This window comes from Haemaphysalis longicornis, unplaced genomic scaffold (genome assembly GCF_048455015.1).
Source record: "Haemaphysalis longicornis isolate Haplotype H1 unplaced genomic scaffold, Haemaphysalis longicornis Haplotype H1 scaffold_8, whole genome shotgun sequence".
In the NCBI taxonomy this organism is placed as follows: domain Eukaryota; kingdom Metazoa; phylum Arthropoda; class Arachnida; order Ixodida; family Ixodidae; genus Haemaphysalis; species Haemaphysalis longicornis.
Window position 1 is genome coordinate 108879075 of NW_027526445.1, and position 27186 is coordinate 108906260.

Below are 27186 nucleotides of genomic sequence, written 5' to 3' on the forward strand. Positions count from 1 at the left end.
TGTTTTTTTTTAACCGCTCACGTCTCTACTCGGACCGCGTGTTTACGGGGCTCCTTGATAATTCTTTATGGGAATACATGTACAGGAAAGCCGATCTCATTAACATGCGGTGCGGCCCCCTTCATCGACGAAACTTCCTTGCGATCAGTCGTTTATTTCAAAGCGCCATCTTGCGACACTATTCCGGAGTGAGAAACCCGTTGATGTGCCAATGAAACCTTTCCCAGCAAATGGAATTTCAGAAGCTATTGAGATGAAGGTAAACGCTCTTGAGAAGACGTGATGGCATTATTGCAATCCCTGAGGTGCACCCAACAAAACCAATAGGAAGCAAAACTCCGAACACTTCTCGTCATCCTTTTGTATTTCTTCTTTTAATTTCTTCCCTTCGTGCTAAGGATGAGCCGAACTGCCTAACTGCGATAGACTATAACCGGGAAAACAAGTTCTCAAGGTGAGGCACGCAAGCTTAGAGTTTTGTTTTTGTTTCGGAGGCGTTTTTACTCGTGTTCTTCTGTCGTCTAACTTCTTTCCTCTCGCATCAGCGATGACTTTAAATGGACATAGACTAGGCTGTGCCCCGCATTTTGAGCTGGATACACCGTAAAGAAATTGGATATTTGAGGATGGCGGTTGGAAGTTGCATATTTATAGTGTTGGTGACCTTCCTTTTTGGTGAGTTTTGCATAGTTTTTTTTTTAATTTTTAGCCTTAAACTAATTTACACAATTGACGATTATCGGTGTTAAAGCACCGACATACGTCGCTAGTAAGTTAAACAGAAATACTGCCGCCTGCTTCCTGACGTTTCTTTTTTTTTTGAGCAACTTATACCTAACTCATCGCCTGAAGATAACTTTATTTTCATACAAAGCCTAACATACTGCCGAGAGTCGTCAGCTAAGGGTGAAGCTACACGCATGTATACTAATACTCCCTCGGAGCCCCGTTTCTAGAACGTTGGCTTGGAAGAGGTAAGTTTGCTTCGGTATGTTAACTCGCCCTATTGGTTCAGTGCACCATGGCTGATACGTTGTGCTACTAAGCTGGAGGACGTGCGTTTAATCCTAGGGGAAGACGAAAATGCCGGTGTGTCAAAATTTTCATAGGGTAAATACTTCCAGAAGACATAAATTCTTCGGAAGCCTTAGGGCTTCTTTTCGGCTTCTGTAAACAAAACCACAATATTAGATTTTCAACTCCCCTTGCAGTGCACAGGTATAACCTCTGTTACGCCAAATGGGTGATTCATGAAAAGTGCGTAGATGAATGGCCGTGCGGAGTGGTGGTAATTAGGGTTCGTACATTTACAGCTAAGCGCATACTAAAGCCGCTGGCGAGGCGGTTCTGATCACTGTGCGTGGTCCGTGTGACTGGCTTTCCAACGTGTTCTGCAGCGAATTGACGCCACTAACCCACGGCGTGGTTCTGCAGTCATCTCCAAAATCACACCTGCACACTTTTTGGCATTGGAGGGCTTAGGCCGTAGAGCCTACCATTTTTCTAAATTGCCTTTATTATTTTGCGCCTTTTATATTAACCGAACACTGGAACTTCGAATGAGCACCCGATGAATAAAATTTGTATCTATGCAGAACACCATGTGGTGCTTCACAGACATACCGAGGGGCAAGTTTTTGCAGAGCCACCAGAGAAGGCTTTGGTAATGAACATACGTAATGTGATATAGAATCCCCACTGTACTACCTTCTATGTGGGGAACATAGCGGTACTTCGTTACCCTCCCTCGGAAAAGTGCACCGAAAAAAGGCTGTCTCGTTATCCCACGCAAAGGACAAAGCGCACACTTTTAAACTGCGCGCATTGGCCTAGATCGCTTAAGAGGTTGCATGAAGACATGCTCTGTCTTATGGTTGTATCTGGTGCAGACATCCAGTGGTGAAAGTGCGTGCGCTTCGTCATCAGTGTCTAGGAATGGAATCATCCCAGAATGGTTCCTAGCCGCCAGCTAGTAGCTTAAGGGCAATAGTGCTGAAACTTCATCGGTATCCACTGACCATCTGGGAAGTTGTTTCTTCTGAAATCACTGAGACAGACTTACCCAAACAATATTCTTCTCATTTCTGCCTATTGTCCCATTCTCATTTAAAAGGGTGGGCAATTCGGGTAATAATAACGAGTGCTAGGTATATGTTCTACATAAGCTTGCTGTGACCGGAGGGGTGCCGCATTTGCTTTATGCCACTGGCTTTGCAAACAATCCATTGGGATATACGCTAATGCTTCTTGGAAGCCATTTGTAGCATTTGCGATGTAATTTAGAAAGGATAATATAAGTGTGCCCACTCACGGAAGCTAATTGTGTAAACAATATTTGTTTTCATAAAGCTTTTTCTATTTAGATATCACCTCTTACATGTCGACGGCAAACCCAGCAAGAAAGACTTTGCTGATGGAGGGAACAAGAGGAAACGCCCATGTGTTCGAGATTTCGGTGCAGGTTAAAAATCACCAGGGGCTCAAAATAAATACGCAGCCCTCCACCACGGAGCACCTCATCGCCTCTGTAGCGTCGCCGCTTTAAGCCCCACAATCAATCAATCAATCAATCAATCAATCAATCAAAGGATAGCCTTCGATCGAAACTGCAGGCAGCTGGGGTACAGGCTCCTAAATACTGCAGACATTTTACCGCGGCTGACTCTCGCAAGGTGCACCCAGTGCAAACGGTGCCTTGACTGTTCCGGCTTGAGTATTTCGGAACTGCTCATGGTCACTCCTTTTTGTCTCTTGCGTTTTTATCTCTTGTCTCTTTTTGTCTCTTACGTTTTTTGTCTCTTGCGTTTTTAGTTTTGTTCTGGGTTTAACTTTCAACATTTTATCTCTAAATATACACGTTGTTGCCAAGCCATAAACATATCAAAGAACGCTTCATTGGTTCAACGCAAGTGCTACTGCCAAAATTTGGTTTCAGCGTACAACCATGGGCAGCAGTGACTTGGCTGGTAACCGTGATATTGTGCTCTGTTGTCTTCTGCGGCTGATTAATAATCCTGCCTTATACCGCCGACCAAGATCTCCTTCTTTTCGTTCATTCCACGCAACAAAGCCGGGGCGTCGCTTTTGCTTATTTCTTTTCATTACTGTACGACAAGAGGATTTTATGGGCATCGTAGTACGACGTTCCCACCAACCTTTCCTGGGGCCTTTTAATACCTCCCTCGTGAATCCGATGAGGGGATGTTTTGACGGAAACAAAATTACACGTTAGAAGGCCATCGTCCTCTAGTTGCGGTACAATGCACAGGTGGGTATGTTCTGCCAAAGCTAGACTGCTCTCGCGTAGTAGCAAGCATTAATTTGAATGGCTGTTTTAAGGTATTACTAAAACCATCTCTTTTCCGAACGTCCAAAGCCAGCATTCCCCATCTGCTATCAGGTAACGTTTCATCGACTACAGTTGCAAAAATCATTGTTCAAGGTGAATGCGTGATGCCGATCGCTAGGCAAGCCTTGTGTTTCGATGCATGGTAGCTGACTTTAGGTGCAAAAAATTGCTGTTACTTAAAGGGGCCCTGAAAGGCGTTTTGAGAAAACTAAATTGACTAGCGCAAGTGTTAGATTGGGTCGTCAACATCATCTGTGCCAAGTATTACTCTTGCGCGCAGCGGAAGGCTCACACTTTTGTTGCAAAGTTTGTCGCACTTTTCTCACCCTTCCCTTCGTGTTCTTGGACGCCGCCATCTTCACATGTCTACATCATCGATTCCCAGATGTTCGTCATGAGCTAGACATCCTGCTGTTGGGCGGCTTTTTCACGCACTTCCGGCAAAGAGATGAGTCGTCTGCTCAGCGTAGGCTCGCCGGCTGATCTGCCAGCGGAGTGCCGGAGTGCTTGGACATTTTACGACAAACGAAACAAGTGTAAACAAACGCTTAACCGTTTGTATTGAATGCAACAGGGCCATAACACGACATGGATATTCTCTTACTTGAGTACGTTCCATAAAAAAAGCGTTGAAGCCCCGTGGCACTTCTTTCGTGCAATCGCAGAGAACACCCTGAGCCGAATGCCCGGGTTTGACGCATACATTTCATTCAACTTCCAAACAATCCAGAGATGCGTTTCGAACGAGCACAACGTCACAACATGCGTTGCAAGTCTGAACCGCGATTGACAGACGATGGGTTGCCTCCTCATGCCCCTCGTAAATTCGGCACTCACCTCGCGCGCGGTTTGCGGGGACGAACAGCAAGTCACTTAACTCTAGCGCACAAGCTGAGATGGCTATTAGCCACGCACACTGCACATACCCCATGCGAGGTTGAGTCGTACGCCGCTCGAGAAAGATAATCCAGACCATGGGAAGCCCTATCCACCCGCAGAAGCAAAACGTCGCATTTCATCGCGAAACAAAGGCGTCCACAACACACCCACCATCGCCTCCTGTAATGCCAAACGCATCTCGCACTTGCAAATGGGAGTGAGTAGTATGCCTGCAGTGCCCTTATGCCGCGAGGTGGGGCCCCGAGCTGAACCGGGATCACGCAACCGTAACTGACTTCTAGAGCGGTTTTTGCCTTGTTGCCAGGGCAACCGATGTTTGATATTGTCAAAGAAATGGTGCTCGCTCCAGCGCTAGAAAGCTCAGAGCCACGGCGGAGCATATTTTGCCAACGTTGCCGCTCTCCACCACGCGTCGCCCCAAGCTGAACTGGCGTTTTGTGCACGGGTTCTGTATCGGTTTAAAATGTCTTTTTCACATGCCGCCGGCAGGAATTACCACCGCCACAAAATAAGACCCGGCAACAGCGGGGCCATATCTGATACTGCGCTTTTTGGATAAACAGTGCGCGGTGCATCCAAGGGAGCGAGCGCACAATACTCCCCGTGCGGCTGCGAGTTCGCCGCCGATAAAAAGTCACGTGCCGCTGATAGCAAAGTTCTGCAGCAACGTACACCGGGAAAGGGCAAGGCCAGGCCGCCGCACACATGCGGCCAGATTTTTCGTTCGCTTTTCCAGCCTTGAACGGAGTGCGGCATTTATGGTGTCAACAAAGCTTGCCCGTAGCAGACGACAGTGTGAGCAGCGCAATAGCGGAAGTACGTCACCACCGAGGAGCGCAGCATCATGGGAGGGAAGGCTCGCTCGCCGTCAACAGAGGTGAGTAAGTTGAAAGGAGGAGGAAACGCGGCGCGACGATAATGCGCGGTTTTTGATTTACGATTTCTCAGCTAATACTCATCGCTTTAACAAAGTTCTTGCGGGAGGAGATTGCTAATACATTGCTTTATTTTGTTACATGTACATCCACGCATCGGCGGAAGGTATTTGAGGACCCCTTTAACTCTAGCGCTGCCTAACACGACAGTATGGTGAAGTCGCTTGCAGACGCTGACGGTACGCGTCTTCCCCAAATATAGTTTTTACCAAATATTGGCCAGCAGGCGATCGTATGGGCCCATAGCATCGGGAAGTCCATTAGGCAAACGTTTCTCACAACTGTCATAGCGACCTCGGGGTATCATCGCTATCGGTAGTCAGCTATTGTCAATATTTAAAACCCATCCAAGGACTTCTGTAGTTAAGACTCAATCGGTACTTCCAGAGGGCATTCTTTCGTCCAGGCACACCTGAAAATTTCCACAGCATGCGCGAGCTTGTTATGACGAAAATAATGTTATAACCGACCCCTAGCTGGGGAGCAAATAGTGTGCAAAGCTGTGGGATAGCGCTAGTGCTTTGGTTATTGTTGCTTGTGTATAATAATCACAAATAGGTCACTTTTAACCGCACACATTTCACGGAACACGTTGCTTGAACTACTACGTCGGACGGTGGAGGAGTTAGCGGTGCTAGTAGATTCGTGCTGACCTCCCAGCTACATAAGAACGGCAGCGCTGTTCTTATCTGGGAAAATGCACAGCATCTTCACAAACAAGCGGTTTCCCTTACCACAAACGTGAACACTTAGGTTCGTGGCCGGGGGAGTTTGTTCGTTCAGGCCTGCTTGTCATACTTGATCCCTCAGTGACGTAAGCAACAATGCCAACACACAAACACAACCGACGAAAGATCACTACGTGACTAGTGAGCCTAACGAATCTTTTGGTAAGTTACCTGCCAAGCTCTTCCCCCATTATCATCGCCGCACATTTTCGAAGGAACCTACTCCTACAAGGATGTGCACAAAAGGGTGACCGCCTTTCCCACAATTTTCCTCCCTCTATTTGCGCCTTGCGTTTTTGCGCTAGACGTCGCCGGGATTTGGTAGGTTAAATTAGCATATTCTCTCTAGGCAACGTATGCAGGCGTGACATTCGAAGAAAGATTTCAAAACATTTACTTCCAAACCTACGAAACACAATCCTCACTGCACAATAATGTCCCCTGGCGCACACTCGGCCTCTCTATTTTTGCCCGTTATTTGCGAGAATTTTCTCGTGTTCTAAGTGTGTGTGCACCCACCCACCCCTCAGTAATGCCTTGAGTACGAGCCCGTGACGGACAAATAAACAAATGTATTAATCTGAATTTTAAGAAAATTAATAAGCGCATGAGCGGAATGAAATGATGAAATTGGTGCATTTAAAATATCACAGAGAAGTACAGAGAAAGGAACTTGGTAAAATTTATTAGGCAAAATAGTTTCTATAGGTAGACAAATGGGTGAGCTGCCAGAATATGAGTCCACTGTACGGTTCCTCATGAGCCAACGGGGTCACATTTAGCCAAACTACTCCTTGAAGTGTATTTAATGTGACCGCTTTTACCTTACCGCGCAGTAGGGTCCTCATCACTCTAAGGCCCGCCGCGGTGGCTCAGTGGCGAAAGAGTTGTGCTGCTGAGTCCAAGGACGCAGAAAACTGCCGTACCCTTTTGGGACAGCGGCGAACCCATACAAAAATATTGTATGGTCGGCTATAGAAAATCATTTTTACGGTCGTCTTTAGCTATTTGGCCGGCCCAATAATCTTTAGACTTTTCTATGGCTGTCTTTAGCGATTCGTATCGCCATTCCTATGGGTGTCTTTAGTGTCTTCTATAGCCGGTCCTGTGGTTGTCTTTAGATATTCTTAACAACATTCTATCGGTGTCTTTAGCTTCTTCAATAGCCAGTTCTATGGTTGTCTTCAGCTATTCGTATCTAAATCCCCATGGGTGTCTTTAGCTTCTTCTATAGCTGGTTCTATGGCTGTCTTTAGCTCTTCTTTCGATATCGCTATGGCTATGGAAGAATCTAAAGACACCCATAGGAATGTCGATAGGAATGGCTAAAGACAGCCATAGAAATGTCTAAAGATAATTGGGGCAAATAGCTAAAGACAACCATAAGAAGGTTTTTTAATAGCCGACCATACAATATATTTTGCATGGGCTCAGCCAGAAGAGAATCACCACTACTTGACACACAGCGACAGCAGCAGCCGCTGAGAAATTATTAGCACGCTGCCATGCCGGCATAGAGCCTTGCAGATCTCTAGAACTTCTCCTGTGGCACTTAGGTTGTGTGCCTAGCTGCATTCTGTAATATATGCTCCGTGAACACTTCAGCGATATAGGGGGAGTGCGAGGTTGCGATTGCAAACACTTCGCCAGTTTTCATTCACAAAAGGCTTAAACACAGGCATTCAAGGAAAGCAAAATCAAAGGGTTTATTCATTCCATTCATTACATAAATGGCTACTATCTACGCTACTTCACCACCAGTAAACAGTTGTTCACATACGCCGGTCGAAAAACACAGCACACGCATTCCAACAGTTTGGCTCACGCTTAAGTGACTCGCTCGACAGCCACACTACGCGGCAGATTCCCCGCGAACGCCCACCGAGACACAAATACCTACAGGTGCTGGGTAGTCCACAGAAAAGAGAGCACTCAGAAGTCGTTCATTACACTCAGTACTCAACGCACACATCTGCAAGTACGGTGGCTAAAATGCAAATGCACTCTTAATAAAACAATGAAGACGGTCGCACACATTGCAATGATGAAAATTTACACCATCTTCCCACGAGGGGAACCATCGGTAGATGCGACGCATCGTGGGTTTCCGTTGTGTTTCCGTTATGTTGTTTCCATTTAGCGTGTCAATTTGTTGTTGTTTCCATTATATTACGTACGGTTGCGCCGACCGTCGTGATAGCAGGCCTGTTAGTCTCCATTCAAATCATTGGTGGTCATCGGATGTCATCGGAGTGGCGGAACGACTGAGCGGAGCGGCGCAGTTACCGCGTTTATATGTACCGCGCGATAACGGTGAGGGGAAAGAGATAGAGCAGCGCATGCGCATGTTTTAGATGTTTAACCGAGCGCTCACGCGCGCTGACGCGCAGCTGGCACGGCGACGGGAGCGAGCGCTAACACGCAGATGGCGCTGCGGTGAGAGCGGCGTTAGCGCGCAGCTGGCGTGGCGAGAAGTATGGGGGAGGGCGCTGCGGTGAGAGCGGCGTTAGCGCGCAGCTGGCGCGGCGAGGAGAATGGGAGAGGGATGCGGACTACGGACGCCGGAGGGACAAGGCGAGTTAAAGAGATGCGTTCCATCTAAAAAACGGTTTTCCAAGTTCACTCAATTTGTTCCTTGTAAGTTTTCTCAGTTCGCGAAAAAATAATTATTTTTGTCACATCACCGCGGCCAAATCTTCACTTCTGTGTACGTTGCAATGCCCATGTGGTGCAGAATAGTTTAGAAAAGTATTTGTGAACACCAAAAAAAGTCCTGCATTTCTCGCACGACAGAGTCTCTTCAGTTCGTAAGATCACTCACCCTGGAGTTTTGCGTATGATCAAATTCCTGTCACAGTATTGCAGGTATCCATTTTCGCATGACTTGAAGTTGATGTTGAATTAATCGTAACACTGTCACCGTAAACACCGAAATTTACGACACCGAAAAGTGACAGATTATCTTGGCGTCACACAATCTACACGAGCACATTGCCGTCGAGTCGTAAATTCCCAGCACCAGGCAACACGTGCCATGACCGCGCACATGAGCAAGGAGACGAAATGTGGCTGACTGAGTACATCCAGGTAAAAGCAGGTCCATGGCGATAGCGAATAGTTCGGAGATACATGCCCATCTTTCGATCTTTTTCTAACTTGTTCGTTGGTAATTATTTTTTTTTGGTAAATACAAGATCGCTTATCGTTTTGTTTTCGTCATCCGAAAAAGTTGTATCTGTTCTCAGTACTCAGGAAAAATTGTCTGTCACTAGCATTGCTGCCCGCAGGAATACTAACACAGCGCGGGCCGCACGGCCGTGTCCTTCGGTAGCCATAGCCAAAACAAGTATGCCAAACAAACAACAGAAAATAAAACAGGAAGCAGGGGTGTCCCCTCTACCTTTTCATCGCTTCCCAGAATTTCCTCACCGCGCCTCCTTCGGTCAGGCGTGGGTCGCTCTCCCCCTTTCTCAATGACTAATCTGAAAGTGGGCTCCGCGGGAAAAAAAATGCCGTTGTTCGCACCTTCCACCATATTTCAGAGAGAGCTTACCGTGTGCCGCGAAAGTTTTTTCCAATCTGCTTCGACGCTGTAAGGGCCGTTTTCAGAGAAGCCCACTTTTTCACTTAACCGCGGCAGCGAAGGGCCGCAGAGGAAGAATTCTCCGAAACTATACGTCTTTCGGTCAACTTTCATTTGCAAGCTTTGCCGACGCGCAGTATCCAAAGTTGCAACCTGAATTTGAGCGTTAATGAGTAGCTTCATTTAATTGTACTTTTCCCGTATTGTTGGTATAATAAGTACCTAACCTTATTGAAAAAATACGCTCATATAACCGGCAGATCAACCTCATCATCGTTATCCAATCTGTGTTGTAGATGTAGCTAGGTAAATCATGAGTATATGAATTTTGCATCATGAGTCATATTGAAACCAGCAGAATATGATTTAATGGTTGCTCGAATTATATTTTTATAGGGTAACACTTTTCGATTAGCGGCTGGAGACTTGGAGCCTTATGTGACTCTGTAGTTAGCTAAAGAAGCCTTTATGTATGCAGGCTTGTAAGTTCTGCGCCAAACGCTTTCTTAATGCCGGCAAAATGTTGCTTAATTATCACACGTCTAAAGGTTTACAGTTATTTATTGTATTGTACCCAGCCGCAGAAGCTTTTATGGCTGCCTCTCTTTAGCTTTAAAGCAAATTCTCTCCAATAGCTGGCAGAAGACAGCCGTATGGTTCCAAGTTTGTAGACTTATAGCTAAACAACGGCCCATAGCCAGCCAAATGATCTTTTATAGCTGTCCCTCTATAGCTTTAGGACGAACTCTTTTCAATAGCTGGCAAAAGACAGCTGAATGGTCTTGAGTCTGTAGAGTTAGAGCTAAACAACAGCCCATAGCAAGCCAAAAGAGCTTTTGTGGCTGTCTCTCTTTAGCTTGAGGCCATATTTTTTCCAATAGCTGGCAAAAGACAGCTGAATGGTTTCAAGTCTGTAGACTTAAAGCTAAACAATGGTATAAAGCCAGCCAAAAGAGCTTTGCCGCGGCTGCTCTATAGAACTAAAGCCATAGATATTTCTTAAGCTGGCTTCAGTAACCTGAATAGCTGTGACTGTATAAACTATACACACTAGGATGTTCTATAATCGCATAAAGAGAATTGTATGGTTTACAGTCTTTAGTGCAGGATCTATAAAAACTTCAATAGGTGGCTATAGCCTAATTTATGCCTTTTTATGGGTGACCATAGAGACCCATAGGCGGCCATAGCTCACCATACATTTTTCAATAGACGCCCATAAGACATTTTTGTATGGGAAAAGTGAGAATGCCCGCTTGTTCGAGATATCGCCTCACCTTAAAGAGTTTGTGCAGGTGGTCTAAATTAATCCGGAGGCCTCCACTACGGCGCGCCTCATCGTCTGTGCACTGTCGCCGCATTAAACCTAATAATCAAAATCAAATCAATCCCTCTCCGCAATAGGGCACGGATATCTGATGCTTATCTCCATTGTGCATCCTATGTTAACATGCAGTCGGTCATGACGACGATTATCTTAGGCTTCCTACTTTCTAATTCCCTTCTTTTATCCACGTCTTCGGTGCAGTTTTTATTGACGATGATGGCGATTCCTGGTGTAGGTCCGGACAAACTTCGGGTGTTAGCCAAACATGCTTCGTATTGAATAATACAGTTTCAACTTCTCCTCCTCAAACAAGAAACATTTGGTCAATATCTACGCCGGCGTGAGGGAACTCAAAATTATGAGCGGTGGTCCCCCGCCGTAACCGTTCTTGGGTTTTCTTTACGTTGTGGCATTTTGCGACGTTAAATGCCATTGGTAGAATTGGAAAAAAATCCAATGAGTTATGGTAGCATTCTTCAGGCACGAGCTGGGTCACTTGTTTGTTAGACCGACATTAGGTTTGGGAAGGTGTTCCAGAATTTCGCGCACCACTTTTGTTTCCCACAGGTTCGTGTCTAGGCCAACTGAAGCCCGGCTGCAAGATAGAGACACTGCGAGCCTGTGGCGATGATTACGTGCCATATGGAAAGCATCCAAAACTACGCAGTCTCGCGAAGGACTTTGATGAGAAATGCGCGTAAGTCGAACCATCTATTTATTTTCTTACCTTCACTGTTGTATAGCAACAACCCAGCGAATGCGACGCGATAGCTCGAGACTCTGAAAAATGTTGGTAGCCCCATGTGTGCTGCTTGTATCTACCACAGCCCTGCGAAATTGCCTAGATGCGATGGTTTGAGGAGATATAAGCAACCTCGCAGTGCCACTGAAACTCGCATGGTGAAGGCGAATAGAGGTCATCTTTAAAAGGTCCAGCTGTGCAGTGTAGGCCCTAGGGAGTGATTGGCTTGTCTGAAGTCAATTCCCAATGTACCATCAAAACCCCTGAGGTTTATATCCTTTACACATATGGCTCCAAATACACAATAGATAACGCCATGATTACCGTTATAAATCGCGCTTTAAAGGGGAAGCTTATTGGCTTACTTAAAGTGGCCGTTGAGTTGTTCGGAGACAGTTGAAATGATCTCTTGTAGCAAATGCTGGTGCGCGGCGTATATAGGCGTACCTCTTGGGTTATGGCTCCGGACCGCATTTCGGGTGTGTAAACGCCACGGTTAGGCTAAGGTTCACGTATATTTGAAAAAATAACAATGACGAAACCCTGTGGCTCTTTACAGTAAACCCTGTCGACAGCCTGTCGAAAGCCTGTGCGAAACCCTGTCGCCCATGTACAGTACTCTACCTTCACTTGTTACGCGAGAAATTTGTAATGCCTCTTTCGCGAAGCACGTTTATGGTAGCGATTTCGTGAAACCTGTTGTGCGATGTCTTTTTTTCAGGTGGGTTCATTGAAGCAGCTGCTTTAGTAAAGCATTCCCCAGTATGCGCCACTTTATGACACGCTTGCGGTTAGGGTGATACGTAGGAAAGGCAGGTGCGTCATCGTCATGCAACGGCCCCACTTTAGGCCTAGCGTGACGCTGTGACGTCGCAGCCTACAACCGGTACAGGTGGCTCGAAGAACAGAAAGTATAAAAGTGCATTCAACGTTGTAATCCTCAGCTTGAAGGTTACCTAACGTCCCGCATAAGCATACGAACTTAGGCCTATCGACACACAGATGTATAACGTAAGGAACAAATGCGCACTGTAAAATGAACTCATCCTATTTATTGAACGTCTACCAAAAACGCCCGGGTGTTCGAGATTTCGGCGACATTAAAAATTTTCATGCGGTCAAAATTAATTTTAAGCCCTCCACTAAATCACCCCTCATAACCTGTGCAGTTTGGGCGCGCTAAACCTCATAATCAAAACGCGTGTAGCTCTGCAGAACAAAAATAGTTTGCTGAAAAGAATGCTAAGAATTTACAGACAATACAAAAGCACCGTCGGCGATGCACGGTTGCATCCACGGTTTATTAATCATTCAAGCTCAAAGGTACCATGCAACACTTTCGATAAACGCTTTCACTCTTTCCTTCTCGTCTGGAAGCACTGCGAAAGCTACAGTTATAACCAGCACAGAGCGGCACTGAGGGATTGGTTCGTCGTACCAGATACGCCTTCCGTTTCTGCTTTGTTTCTGTGGCTTTATTTTTAAAGTTTCTATCGAAAAGTGCTCGTTGCTGAAAATGAAGGAAAACCGGCCAGCAGCCGTTACATGTCCTTATTTACGTAATTCGAGCTGTGGAAAAAAGTCGATACCGGGAAAGAGAGAAAAAGCTTTTGATCTAGTTTCCAAGTTGTCTCATGGGCATAGAGAAGCAAGGTTTGGGGGAGGTACATTGCCACCCTCTCATCAAACTACTGGTTGTGTTGGGTGACTGCGTTCTGCAAGAAACTAAGATTTCAAAAAAGCTACAAAAAGTGTTTTAAGGTCAATTCATAGGGGATCAAATGTGCTACATTATACTTCTGCAAAACATCCATCAAAAGGGACAGCTAGTAGAATGCCAACTAGACAGGACACAACACTTTTAAAGGCATCTACAAGGGCACACCAGCAAACCAGAAAAATATTGAAAACAAGGGCTACTGTATCCAACATTATAGTTCTAAACACAGTATCTGATCAGATTAACTGTAAGGTTTCTATTAGAAAATTCACCACGCAAATGGGAGATCTCGTCCCAAAAGAAAACATTCGCTGTTCATAGTAAATGTACTGTTCGCATGTATCTCTGGGAACGCGTGTTTGGCATTTTATTCCATTCTTTTCTTTCTTCATTGGCTTTTCCTTCCTAATAGCCTATACATTCAGAACTATAAATGCGCCAAAAAATATACATAGCAATCACCGGTCTGCACATCCTACGTAAATAAATTCTTACGTGGATAATTTAGTATCCTTGCTATAGCTACTGTAATTCAACTCTTCTTGGTTCTATTCCCTGTTATAATCCGTGTGTCATACCTTGTTATTTTCGAAATCTTTCTTATGAATTGGGCTACGTGCTATTACTGTTGTTGGTATAATAGTAGTTCACATGAGTGTATACAATATTAGGGTGTAAGAGTAGTACTGTACACTTGCACATGCCTTTCCTTGCGCTGTACAACTGCCAACGCCTCCCCATATGCCATACATACCTTGAATAAATTCAGGTCTGTTCTTTCCTGTGAAATTGAAATTTGCAGCGTTGTATAACTTCACTTCGGTTGAGCAATACTCGATTTTAAATTTTCGGACTATAATTGTATAACTTATGTTCAATGTGGAAACTATTGATTATTATTACAAGTCTCCTTGAAATGTATGTCTATTTCACTCGTCATTATAGGAACATATTAATGTATTTAGAGCTCCACCTATAATGCTTGAGCCATGACAGTGGAAGGGAATAAAAAATAAATTGTTATGACGGTCGATTGAAGTGTGATAGCCGTCCAATTGCTTTTGCCAGCCGGCCAATCACTGCGTCAGTATAAGACACTGGCCGACGGCTATCATCACCGGTGCGAGATCGCGCTCGACCAGTCGAATTCTCCAGCAGGTCCACCTTCCACTGCTTGCCTCACAAGCCCTGCCCAGCGGTATCAGTTTTCCTGCTAATAAACCCCCTTACGATTGGTGGAGGAGCCGGGGTATGCGAAGAACCGTCGTACAGCATGGAACTTGCATTCGGAGGCTACCAAAGCACGTCATCCCCACTGACGCCACCAACCAACCACCTCCGCAGTTGCCGTCGGTCATCTGCGCGGAGCGCTCTTTCACGGCTACCCGGCGTTTTTCAGCCGCCGCTCCGTTGTGGTATAATGACCACGAAGCTACTATCAGGACCTGGTCTGACTTCAAGACGAACTTCACTCAAGACTTTGATCGATCCGGCGCACGAGGGCTACGACTACATGCACGGACGCAACGACCGACCGACAACTTCACTAGTTACATTGAAGACGTCGTGGATCTTTGTCGGCGCGTCAACTCCACCATGTCCGATGCTCTGAAAATCAGGCGCAATCTATAAGGAATCGACAATGGTGCGTTCCAGATGCTCGTTTGCAACCCCTTGGTCCGTGACCGAAGTGATTGGCATGTGTCATAGTTTTGATCCCCTCCTTCGGCAAGGGTCTTGGTTTGCCATTTATTGGCTATGACCGAAACTCGCTCGGGTCTCACGTTATCTTCAAGCTAACTTCAACTTGAGACGAAAATCAAAGAATTTGTCTGGGAAGAGGTAGCACAATAGCAATCGCTCGTTCAGATTACTGAGCACCCTTCATGAACCCTGCAGCACTTCTGCTCTGCAGTCGGCCATCAAGAACAGGTTGTTGAGGCCCTACCACCTGGTAACTTCGCTACCGAAGCTGCCGCACCTCCGGCTGCTACACATGTGGCACCTAAAGTCGCAGGGTGCTGAGAGCTACGGTGACTTCAGCTCCAGCTGTCATGCCATTGACATACGCCAAATTGCTTGCACATCCAGTGAAACCATCTGGCCGTTCATTTAGGCCAGTGATACCAGCGGTGGCATATCCAAATGCGCAGCCAGCTCTCCAGTTTTCACCTACAAGACCACCACCTGTGCAGTACGCGAATCCCGGACGCACTCCGGCCTGCTTGTTTTTTTTTTTTTGGCTACGCTGGTTATGTTGCCCGTTAATGCAGCGGTGTAGTTTCATCTCTTCGCGCACTCCAAATGCCTCACCAGCCACCATGGCCAGCATATCATATCATGTCCTAGGGACCACCTCCAACCTCGTTTTCATCCGCCCATAAGATTTCCGAAAGTCGCCGGTGGTCGCCGTCCCGTCGCCGATCCCTATCGCCCATGCATCACCACTCCGCCCTTACTCAAGAAGGACACTGGTTCGCTCAGTCCTTGAGGCATGAACGGCGTACAGTCTAAATGCCGAAGCCCTCACGTACCTCTGCTAAGTGTAAATGATGTGTTCTAAAATGAGGTCCCTGCGCTGGCGCTTATAGATACCGGAGGACCCGTGTCGGTCGTTTGTGCAAAGCTATGTCGCTCCCTGAAGACAGATACGACAGGCTTTTGGTACTTTCCCTCCAAACTGCAAGCACAGCCCACCTTACCGCTTTCAGCGTGTACTGCTTGAGTCGACATTCAAGATATCATCTACTTAAATAAATTTACCGTCTTCATTATGTGGTCGCTTCATGTTCATTTTGGATGGGACTCTTTGTCCAACCAGAGCGCCCTAAGTAACTGCTCTCGCGCCTATGTAGAATTCTGCTTACAAAAGGAGGCTCCGTGCCCGAACGCTCCCCCTAGGGTAGTGGAGAAAGGCTCGTCATCGACGAAGATGTGAATATACCACCGCAAAGTTCAGTTATTGTCGCCCTTTCTCCACTACCCAGACGGCTGGGCAGGCCTTATTTAGGCGATCCAGCGTATTCGTTTCTCGGAAGGTTTTACCACTTCCGTTTTTAGTGATACCACTCCTAGTTTGCTGCAAAGCGACGTTTGTGTACATCCACACGACCCTCCCTTTCTGTTGCTGAACTACTGCGTGGTGAAACTGTTGGCAGTAATGAACCTGTTGACTCCGTCTTCAGTCTGGAAGTTTCCGACAACGGACTTTCACTGCAGCTAAAGGCGCTCAGCTTAATTCATCCTAACGATACTTCAACCTCTGAAAAGACTTCTTTCAGAAGTCTACCGCCTCCGATTCCGATCCTTGGCAGCGCACACTCATTCTGCCTCTTAGGAAATTTCAATCTTCTTTTGACCGGAAGGAAGCTCCCTTGGCCAGAACGTCAACGGTCGCGTTACACAGATACCCACATGCGGTTGCGGCAGCGACCCTACAGCGTCTCGGCCCCATAACATAGCATTATTAGCATGTGGATGACATGCTAATAGTTAGAATGTGGATGCATGCTACTGCGTAGGGTCATTCGACATTCGCAAATCTCCTTGTAATCGTCTGTGGTGCGAGTGACATAAAGATGGGTACCCCAGATTCGCTGTTGAGTACCGGCGCCTTAACAAAATCACCCGGAAAGACGTTTATCCGCTGCCTCGAATAGATGGCGCCCTGACTTGGTTACACAGTGCCGAATGTTTCTCCTGTCTTGATATACACTCCGGCTATTGGTAGGTCCATGGTGCTGAATCTGATCGATCAACCACAGCTTTTATCTCTCCAGACCTCTTATATCAGTTTAATATAATGCCATTTGCCTATGCAACACGCTTGCCAAAGTCCAAACAACTATGGATAACATGTTGCGTGGTCTGAACAGGCAGACGTTTCTGTGAACTGCATGATGTCGTCGTGTTGTGTTCTAATGTAAACACTCATCTGACCGATGTGCGAGAAATACTGACACACGTAACTGCTGCTGGGCTTCAACTGAACATTAGAAAGCGTCGCTTTGGTGCTCCCACATTGAATATTCCAGGCTATGTCGTTTCAGAGAATGGAGTCCTACTCGATCCCGAAAAGCTGCGTGTTGTGGCCGACATTCCCAAATAAACGTCAAACACAGCCCTCCGCAGCTTCATCGGGATGTGTTCGTACCTTCGGTGCTTCATACAAAATTTCGCATCATTGCGCCACTGATCAAACTTTTAGGCGGTGACAACGGCCTGTCCTCGCGGTCCAAGGAGTCCGATGGGGCGTTCACAACTTTGACGCATCTGCTGATTTCACCACGAGTACGGCGGCGCTGCAATCTGGACGCGCGTACTGAAGTCCATACTGATGCCAACGGCGCAGGCTTCGGTGCGGTGCTCGCTAATCGCAAGCTTAACTACAAACATTACGTCGTTGCATACACTGGCGTAACTGTACAAAAGCCGAACAAAGCTATTCGTTCACAAAAAAAGAAGGTCTTGCCATCGTACGGGCTTTTTCGAAATTTCGGCACTTTCTCTATGGCCTCAGAGACCTACCATTACTCACTATGCTGGCTGCCATTCCTCAAAGATCCTATGTGCCACCCTGCTGGTTGGGCTATCCGCCTGCAGGAATATGATATTCGATATATGTGGCTACAGGCACGCTAATGCGGACGCTCCATTTCGCTCTCCCCAGCCCGCAGACTCAGAACGCCTATGGAGAAACCCATGCGCTCGTATCGTCATGAAACTTCAACAACATAGCTTCCAGGCAGTGAGACGATCCATGAATTCTCACAGTTATCGAGTTCCTGTCCACCACACCGACCGCTAAACAACTTAGAGCCTTTTGACGCTAAGCCTCCCACTTCGCCATACGGGATGGCCACCTTCTCTGTCGCCGCGATAATATGCCCGACGGTAGGAAGTGGCTTTTTGTGGTTAAGCGCAGTTTACGTGCAGATGCATGCGCTACTTACCATGCCGAAACCCGAGACACTCACTCTGGAATTCTTAAATGTACACACGGCTCTGCCTACGATAATATTCGCATAATATTTGCAGTTTTTTTGTGTAAATACATTCGTGCCCGCACTGACTGTCAGCATCGCAAGGCGCCTGCTCCCTAGCCAGCCGGTCCACTGAAGCCCTTGTCCTGCCCCATCCGTACTTACAATCTTGTAGGCTCCGACTTGTACGGCCCGTTTGTATGCACCCCTTCCGCCAATCGCTGGAATATTGTTGCTGTGGAGTACATAACACGCTATGCCGAAACTGCAGCGCTACCCGCAGTCACAGCGCACGATGCTGCTGTGTTCGTGTTGCGTTCCCTTGTGTTGTGGCATGTTGCACCACGTGAATTACTCAGCGATATAGGGCACGTCTTACTCTCTGACGCTTTTGAATCCCTTCTCACTCAGTTAAAAACTGTTCATCTCATTACTTCCGCATACCACCCGTGGACGGACCGCCACACCGAGAGATTCAACCCCAGACTTGGGGACAACCTCTCCTACGTAGCTCGTGATCATTCAAAATGGGATGTGGTGCTACCTTTTGTAGCGACTCTTAGAACACTGCCCCACCGACCACTACTAGCTTTTTACGTTTGTTCCTGCTGTACGGACGGAAGCCGTCTTGCACATTGGACACAATATTGCCCTACATCTCTGATTTTTTTAGTGCCACCATCTTTCTGACATAACACGACAAGCTGAGGACTGCGGGCAGCTTGCCCGCTCACTGGCAAATACCATGGTCGCCAGAAGCATCTTTACGACAAAAACACGTCATCTTCCTTCCGTGCTGGTGATATTGTGTGGCTGTGGATCTGCTCTACTAAACCGGGTCTATCCTCCAAACCGCTGGTGAAATATTACGGCCCCTACGACGTCCTAAAGTGTACTTGCGGGATCTATGATCTACACCGATGAACTGTTACGCCCTCTGCAGACGTTGGCTGTCGGGGTTGCAAAACAGTCCACGCCAGTCCCCTGAGGCCTGCTACGACCCCGCTGTCGTGTCCTCACCGTAAGTTGCCAGGATTTCTCCTGCTTTACAAGGAGAACTCGTAATCAAGACTGACTGACGTGCTGTGGTCGTCTAATCTCTTTCACCGATCGGCCCATCCCTGCGTGAGTATGAGGCTGACTGATGCCTATCAACCGGTGCGTGAACGCGATGCAGGAGTCGCAGGGACTCCGTTTTCTTGCGAATAAATCTCTTTCAAAACAAATTAATATTTATTATAAATCAATGAATAAAAGATAAAAGTAAATGAAACATGCAGGACTGAGGCTCCGTCAACTGATGTTTCCGGGCCTTTTCCGCAAGCCGCCACCATCATGGTCATTAAGATGCGAAATAAAGATTCTATTCTATTCTATCCTATTCTAGGCTGCTTTACAGACTGAACAGCTCATCCTCATTAACAAGTCAGTCAGCATGCGCGTGCCTCTAAACACGACGACGAGACATTTCGACCCCAAAGTTTTCCCGGCTCAAATTTGGTGCCGAAGAACTTGCATGTGCCTACGCCATATATGACCAAATTTCCCCAAAATCTACTTAGTTGGCTGCTACAGTCCGATTTCTGTTACCGTCCCCACCATATTGAGAAATGATCATGAGCTGTATTAACATTCATTTTCATAGGGTCATCAAGCCGGCATACGACCCGGTCAGGAATTACGCGAGTCTCTAGAAATTAACCCGTCCGCCCATCATGGAGATATTGGCAATAAAATGCACTAAAATTGTTCTGTCCACGAGTGGCTCCTTTTGGTCTCTCACCGGAAGGAAGAAACTATATTAGTGAAATCCAGCAGCGGACGGCAAAGTAAATGACCGTACAGACTTAACCTTGCCTTTACTGGTAGTTTCTTTCTAAATAGGCTGGCCGCACTCCCATTCTGCTCTGTGTGCTCTGTGAGAATGTCTCGTGTTACTTACCGCAGCATACAAATTAACGCGAAACAGCGACAGGAACTCTTGTGCGAGTGCTACGAGGAAACTCTACAGCTGCAGCACTTTTTTTGGTCTGTGAAAAAATCACGCGGACGTGGCGCGAGGGACAAATGATCTCAACTTTTTTGTCTGAATGAGAATTAATCGAGGTTCTTTAACCTTGGAATCCTCAGATTTTTTTTTGACCTAGTGCTATAAATTTTTTTTTTCTACGTTTCGAACTGGTTTGATTTTCGTCTCCCTAGTATTCATTGTTGCTGCTTACTTCTTCCCCTTTTCTTTTTTCGCCTCACTATGTTCACCCCCATCGGAAGTTAAGCCCCGCCGTTTGTGCGGCTAACCTCTTGAGTATTCAATAAAGCTTTCTCTCTCTCTGTCTGTCCCCCTCTTAATTACGTATTCTGTGCATTTCGCGGAGTATACCGGAAGTAGTCTAAAAATACCGAATCGAGATGTGAAGTTGAGCAAGCAGGCGACCGGATTAGCATCTCCAATGCGTGAGTGATGTTTTCAATTTTAATACAATATCTTTACGACAATACCGTAAATGAAAATCCTGTTTTGTCGCTGGGTTCTCGTAGCCAATTCCCTAAATTCGTCATGGGCGAATAGTTATGGCCAAATTTCAGGGGTCGAGATAGAGCTCAGAGGCGGCGCGTTATTCACCTCCAAATAAATTTTCGTTGCCCTAGTGAAAGGGTTAGCTCCGCCATTCCCATAACATTAGCATTGTGAAATTTATTACTGTGCAAGTTGGTTATTCCATTTTTAAAAACCCCTAAAAGGCAAATAATAATCTAATGAAGATACGTGGGTGATATAAAAAGTTTTCAGAACAAAGACGACACCTCGTTTCTGCAAGGCGATCAGTATCGCATACAGCTCTGGCGCGTCAATGGCAGAGACCGTTAGATGATGCCAAATGGCAGACTGTTTTTTACCTAAGCGTACTGCAATCTTGTTCACTTTTACTAAGGCGCTGTTTGATTGTACCAACAACTAAGCGTCTTAAATTCTTTGGCGTACATTTTGTTCCTGTAATTTTACTTTGAAAAGTAAGGTGTAGCATACAGATTGGTTTAACTGACCAACAGCAACATTTAGGAGGACGCACTGCGCGTTATAAAACAGCTTTAACAAAACAATATGTTCCTGATGCAAATCGCGTAATAACCGCCTGAAGCAGAGTATCCAATTATTCTGCATTATCAAATACTATATCCGTCGGAAGGAGGGTAGTCTTTAATCTGCATTATAAAATACACTGTAAAAGTTGCCAAACAACACTGTACGTATCGTCTCCCGGAAATATGATTCTCAGTATGCATCCGCAGCGGGGGCACAGTGGCTAAGTCACTTTGCTGCTGAGCAGACGGACGCGGGTCTGATCCCGGCCACGGCACAGGTTAAAATCAAAAACGCTCGTGGGTTGAGATCTCCGCGCACTATAAAGACACTCAAGGGGTCAGAACTACTCCCGAACACTCCTCCACCTTTCGCCTCATAACCTAGGTGTAGCTTTAGCGCGTTAGACCATCAAATCGGAATTGAATTGATTCTCTGCAATTTGTTGCATGAAATAAAGAGAACAAAATTTCTGGGAAACTTCAAAAGGGACTTCAATGTTTTTAATTGATTTTTTCTTAAGTAGTTCACTTTGAACTTTCGGGACCGCGGAAAAACCGGCTGTTTTTGGGTCTTCCAGAAAATATTTTTTTTCTTGCCACAGAAAATGAATGATGCTGAAGTGTAAGATACGAAATCATAGAGAAAGAAAAATGCTTTCTAACACTAATTACCTGGCCATGTAAGTTTTAGGACTGAGGGGGCATGCCATTACGTTAATTCCCCTTCGGCGTTATTGGGGTATTTCGTAAGGCCACCGTTAGAGGTGCATGCCGCTTTCCTCGTACGTGCACCTCATAAATAACAACTTTGCATGCTGAATGATTAAACGATAAACGTCCGTAGGTTACGTTGCACAATGGTCCCGCAAGTATGAAGGAGAAAATGCCTTGCGGCGTTCACATAAAGGTGTGGCAAGGGCTAATACCGCTGCCACTTTTTCTTTTTATTTCCAGGAACGACAAAGAGCAAATTGCGTGCACACTGAAATTTATCAACGAATGTGTGGATCCTCTCCCTCAAGCTGTATCACTTCTGGCGATAAATGCATTGGATGAAGTTATCGAAGCTACGTGCGTCGTGGGATCCGAAGCGCACAAAAGTACGCCGGGCTTTCTGCAACGCCTTGACTTCATTGCTTCATTAGTATCACTTAGTTATACATTATAATGACATACATTCAGTCAGCTATTGCGCCTTTTCTTCGGGTAATCATTTAATCAAAGAGAGTTTACTCGAACATATGCGCCTTCCTGGAAGTCCTCTGGTCTTACCTGTATCTGAGTTTATAAGCGTTGATAGATTACCAGTTAAAATAACAAGGGCTACGTCAATCCTTAAACGTTCCGTATATACATAACTATACAACTATTAAATACTCACCTACCGTGCCGTCGTGCGCAATTAGATACACGCGTATTTTTCGATGAATGAGCACAACATCCTGTGACTTTCCTACAGCTTCAACTCTATATTTCATCTTTTAAGGCAATAGAAGCGCAAATCATGGCCTGTCTGGCGTTCGTGAGCGCGGGGTACACGGAATGCTAGAAATAGTAGCATACGTAGTAGTACAATATATTTAATTACGAGGGTGACGTGGTATTGGATCCATATTGCAGGAAGCCATGTTATTAGCGCGAAGCTATCGCTCTTTACGCCAAAAGTATGTAGACGTCCAGCGTCCAAAAAACCATGCCAGGAAGGATCTGTCGCAGGCCATGACAGAAAAAAAGGAGAAAAAATACCCATTTGGGTAGATCGAGCAATGATGATTAGAAACAACGTTCAGAACTCCGCAATTATTTCGTTTATTTTGATCTGGCTAGAAAAAGCCTGAAATTCAATTTTTACACAACCACTCAAAAGAATAGGCCAGTGATTATGACAGCCGCCTTCAGATAAGGACCGGTGCTGCACTTCCTATTTGAAGCCCACGTCAACACACCAGGTCACGTTTCCCACTCACCCATTAACAGAGACTCCCAGTGACTACGACAGCAGGCACCAGAGTCTTCCGATGTACGAATTCCCATTGGGTGAAACGCAACATACGTACCCACACAGGTTTTCCTAGCGGAATAAGGAGTGAGGACTTGTATTTTCACAGCATAAGAAAGCTAAGGGGCCGCTCTAACATCCTCGCTCTGTCGAGTCCCCACTATACTATAAAATATAGGGAACGAATGAATACTGGTTAACCTGCTGCTGACAACTGCTATGTCATTAGTGTTGTAGGTTTTAGTTCCATACGCTTAGAGCCAATGGCAGGTGCATGAGGATTTACCCCCGATTGCATGCTCCGTTTAACCTTCAGTACACCAGCTATGTCTATAGATATTACGAGCACCATTGTAGGCCTGTTTCACAACAGATTTTCCGATACTAATTATTTTAGCGGAGTATGAGTACCGCCGAAGCCTAAAAAACTGAAACTGCCCACACGTGTTATATGTACAGTGATGAATGGAGACAAAACCCCTAGCTCCACAAAACATTGCACTTTACGTGGTTATTTGGCTCTGTTCTGAGTTGTTGGTTTTTGCTCACCACTAACATCACGCTGTTGAGAGGGAAAATGCAGGAAACTTCGAGTTTCACTGGCTAAAAACTAGCATGTCGCACTCCTGCTTTAGTGTGCCCACCATATTATTTTCTTCGCAAAGTGCCTGAGCTGCCGCTTCCTGGCTTCTCGAACCTTCGGCAACAGTACCAATTGAAAATCGCCATTTACGCATATTATCTCATGTAGGAATTCGGGTGTCTTCAAGAAGAGAATCTAGTCGGTTTTCAAACGCAAGCATTGGTGTTAGGCCTGCTTTAGGGGAGAAGCCACCGTGATCATGGTTGTTGGAACAGTATTACCAAGTGCTCGAATCTGTCTTGTTTTTCCTCGTACCAGACTTCTTGAATGCCGTCGGATGCATGGACTCTGTTGGGGACAAATTGCACAAGTGCATCGCTAGCTACGCAAGCGTGTTAGAACGGGCCGTGGTCAAGACTCCGGCGAAGGAAGTTGTCCATTATGCTTGCTGGTGAGTTTTTCATATCATACGCGTTCTTTTTTTGTCAAGTTGTGACACCTTTTCTTCACGCCAGCAAGAATACAAAACGCCTTAAAGCTAATTTTTGTGATACCTCTGACTGCAGTAAGTTTGTTTTGAGCGCACCAATAAACCAGCAGTCGTTTGTCAACGGTTACCTTATTATTGGTCTCGCTAACTGCACTTACACTCAAAGATCAAAACTATGAGCCTCGCATCTTTGAATTCGGAAGTCTATACTGAACATACCTAAAGGCAAAGTAATCCTTAGTAACTACTAGGTTTGCATTTCCTAGGGGACGGTAGGGTGATGTTTGTTTTTTCTCCACCATCCTTGCTAGCTCTTTTTATAAAGTGCATGCAAGCTGCGTGAAAAATTTCCTGTTAATTTATTCTGCTTGGTTAATTTCAGCATCATCGAAAAGAACAAAATCATGCACAGAGCAGGGGTCACCAATACATATCGCCTTTTTTCTAGTTGCCAATCATCTACGGGCGCGCAGCCAGTAGTGGCCTTGTTATTCCGGGCTGATGCTGCTGAGAGGTCTTTAGCGCTGTTGTACCGGTCTTGGATTCGATTGGTATTTGGCCTGTCTTCTCTCTAGCGCACCCAAATATGAATGTGCGCGAACACGTCCTTCTCAGAATTTCTCTCTTTCTACTCCTGTTTGAACGATTCTCAAACTTACGTACAGTGGCATCCATGCGCCTGGTAGTCCGTCTGTCCGTTACCCGCTCAGATTTACAGGGGTTTGATTATGAAAAATCGCGAAACCCACTGACAAGCCTTATGATTTTCACTGACAAGTCTCTCATCACTATATATAAGGCGCCACTGAATGGACCATTTGCCGACGTGTAAGTTCACGAATAATAAGTTTGGTCCGAAGACGCAAGATTGGCACGGAAAATCGTGAATAACCCCTTGCAATGTTTCGCAGGTTTCGCAGTAGCGTTGCTGGTTATACTTCCACTTAGCGAGGCCATTAAAATGGGGAAGCTTTTTTTTTTCAAAATGCTATTCTTGCATCTAATTCTCGTGCTGGAAGAACTGCGGTAAAAAGGCCAAAACAGACGTTAGCTGAAACTGCTCACAACAGTCGAAGCCCCTTTACGTAAAGCGTCCCAGGTATAAATTGAAAGAACTACAGCTACCCGCCGTGGTGGCTCAGTGGCTAAGGCGTTGCGCTACTGAGCACGAGGACGTGGGTTCGATTCCCAACCGCCGCGGCCACTTTCCTGGTGGAGTCGACAAGCAAAAATGCCCTGTGTGTACGAGATTTCGGCGCACGTTAAAGCTCCCCATATGGTCAAAATTATTTTGTAGCCCTCCACTACGGCGCGCCTCATCGCCTGCGCTGCGTCGGCGCGTTAGACCCTACAATCAGAAAGAACTGCAGCTATACCTCCACTTCCAAAAGAAAAGTGCGCGCTTGCTTTCAGCAACCGTCACACGGAAAACTAGACAAACGCAGTGGGCGCCGTTTTGTCTACTGAGGGTTTTTTTTTCAACCCACATGTCAAGCGAGCATATTCCTTTCACGCCCCTTCGGAAGTGCTGCCACTAGTGCCGCTGACATAGCCTACCCTGGCATATTTTGTGCGTGCGGCTTTTTTTATCAGACCGTTTCGGTTTACCTGTTATACGTAACTTGGCGAGGCGGACCATACACGTAATTAGGGTGTTCTTTGGTAATAAAAGTAAGCCGCCGTTGCTTTGTTTAGCTGATTCCTATACGCCACAACGACATAATACCCGTAACTCAGCAGTCATATTTATTGTATATTCAACCTCGCGAAGCTCAAGTGACTTAGAAACCTACCCCAAGGGGCCCTCTTTCATTCTGCCTAAACCGTTGGGAATATTCTAACCAGAAGAGAAACCTGGACTGAAAAATAGAGTTTTACCTGGTCCGTTTGTAACGGTCCGCTACGCTACGATAGCAAGCGGGTACGCCATTGCACACCGTGACGCGCTGTCCGGCGATCGGAATTAGCTGCTGCCGCTCCGGTTCTACTTAAAAGGCCACCGGGAGCGGAGCTGATCGTCCAAAACGATCAGCTAAAACTCGCTAAGAAAAATATGTACCAGGTTAGCGGAAAACAACTTCAGCGGTTGTAGGGAGAATGAATATTTCTTCGAGTGGTTTAAAATGTTTCTGACTCATATATGCACCTGGTCATAACGGCATGGTACCATCAAAAAACTCTGTTACTGGTTCAATAATTTTTGCATTAACCTTACAACGTGTGCCTTCGCAGCCACTACCACGACATGTACGACTGCTTGTCCAGCGCTTTAGCCTCCTGCGAGGACGTTGGTGCAAAGAAAATCATGTTCGGCGTCATCGAGCCGGTCTTTGGGGAAACGCTCAGCCTTGTCTGTGGTCAGTACACGAAAGGTTCCCAAAGCTGCAAACAGCTAGCGGCTTTGCCTCAGCTGGGAGCGAAGGACCGAAGAATTTCTCACTTCATAGAGCTGCTCATCGAACTTGCAGAAACAATTGGCAAGAAACACTGACGCATCCGGAAATGCTCACCTATTTTTATCTCTGCTGTATAAAATTCTCCTCAATTTTTATGCCTCTCCTTTTTTTATTCCCACACTTTTTTGTGCCCTCATACAGAATTGCATGAAATGGTTTTTATACATACACAGCTTGAATGCTTGAACACATATTGAAGATTGCAAGTGTACCAACCGATGTAACAACCAATAACAGAAACGTCACAAATAAAACCAGGCACAGACTGTAGTTATTGTATTCCTGGTGGGTAGTACAAGTTCACTATA

General features: G+C 46.0%; 1 protein-coding gene across 2 annotated transcripts; it reads left to right on the plus strand.

The window, feature by feature from the left end:
• Positions 1 to 548: 548 nt before the first annotated feature.
• On the plus strand, positions 549 to 27148 carry LOC144150185 (uncharacterized). Of its 2 annotated transcripts, none has more exons than XM_077682027.1 (5): positions 549 to 675; positions 11390 to 11519; positions 22305 to 22450; positions 24251 to 24383; positions 26655 to 27148. In XM_077682027.1, the coding sequence occupies exons 1-5, from the start codon at positions 627 to 629 to the stop codon at positions 26911 to 26913; spliced, it is 717 nt and encodes a 238-aa protein (XP_077538153.1). In that variant the 5' UTR covers positions 549 to 626; the 3' UTR covers positions 26914 to 27148. The 2 variants fall into 2 exon arrangements, with proteins under 2 accessions (XP_077538153.1, XP_077538154.1); XM_077682028.1 differs by lacking the exon at positions 549 to 675 and adding an exon at positions 18940 to 19287.
• The last annotated feature ends 38 nt before the right edge of the window (positions 27149 to 27186 follow it).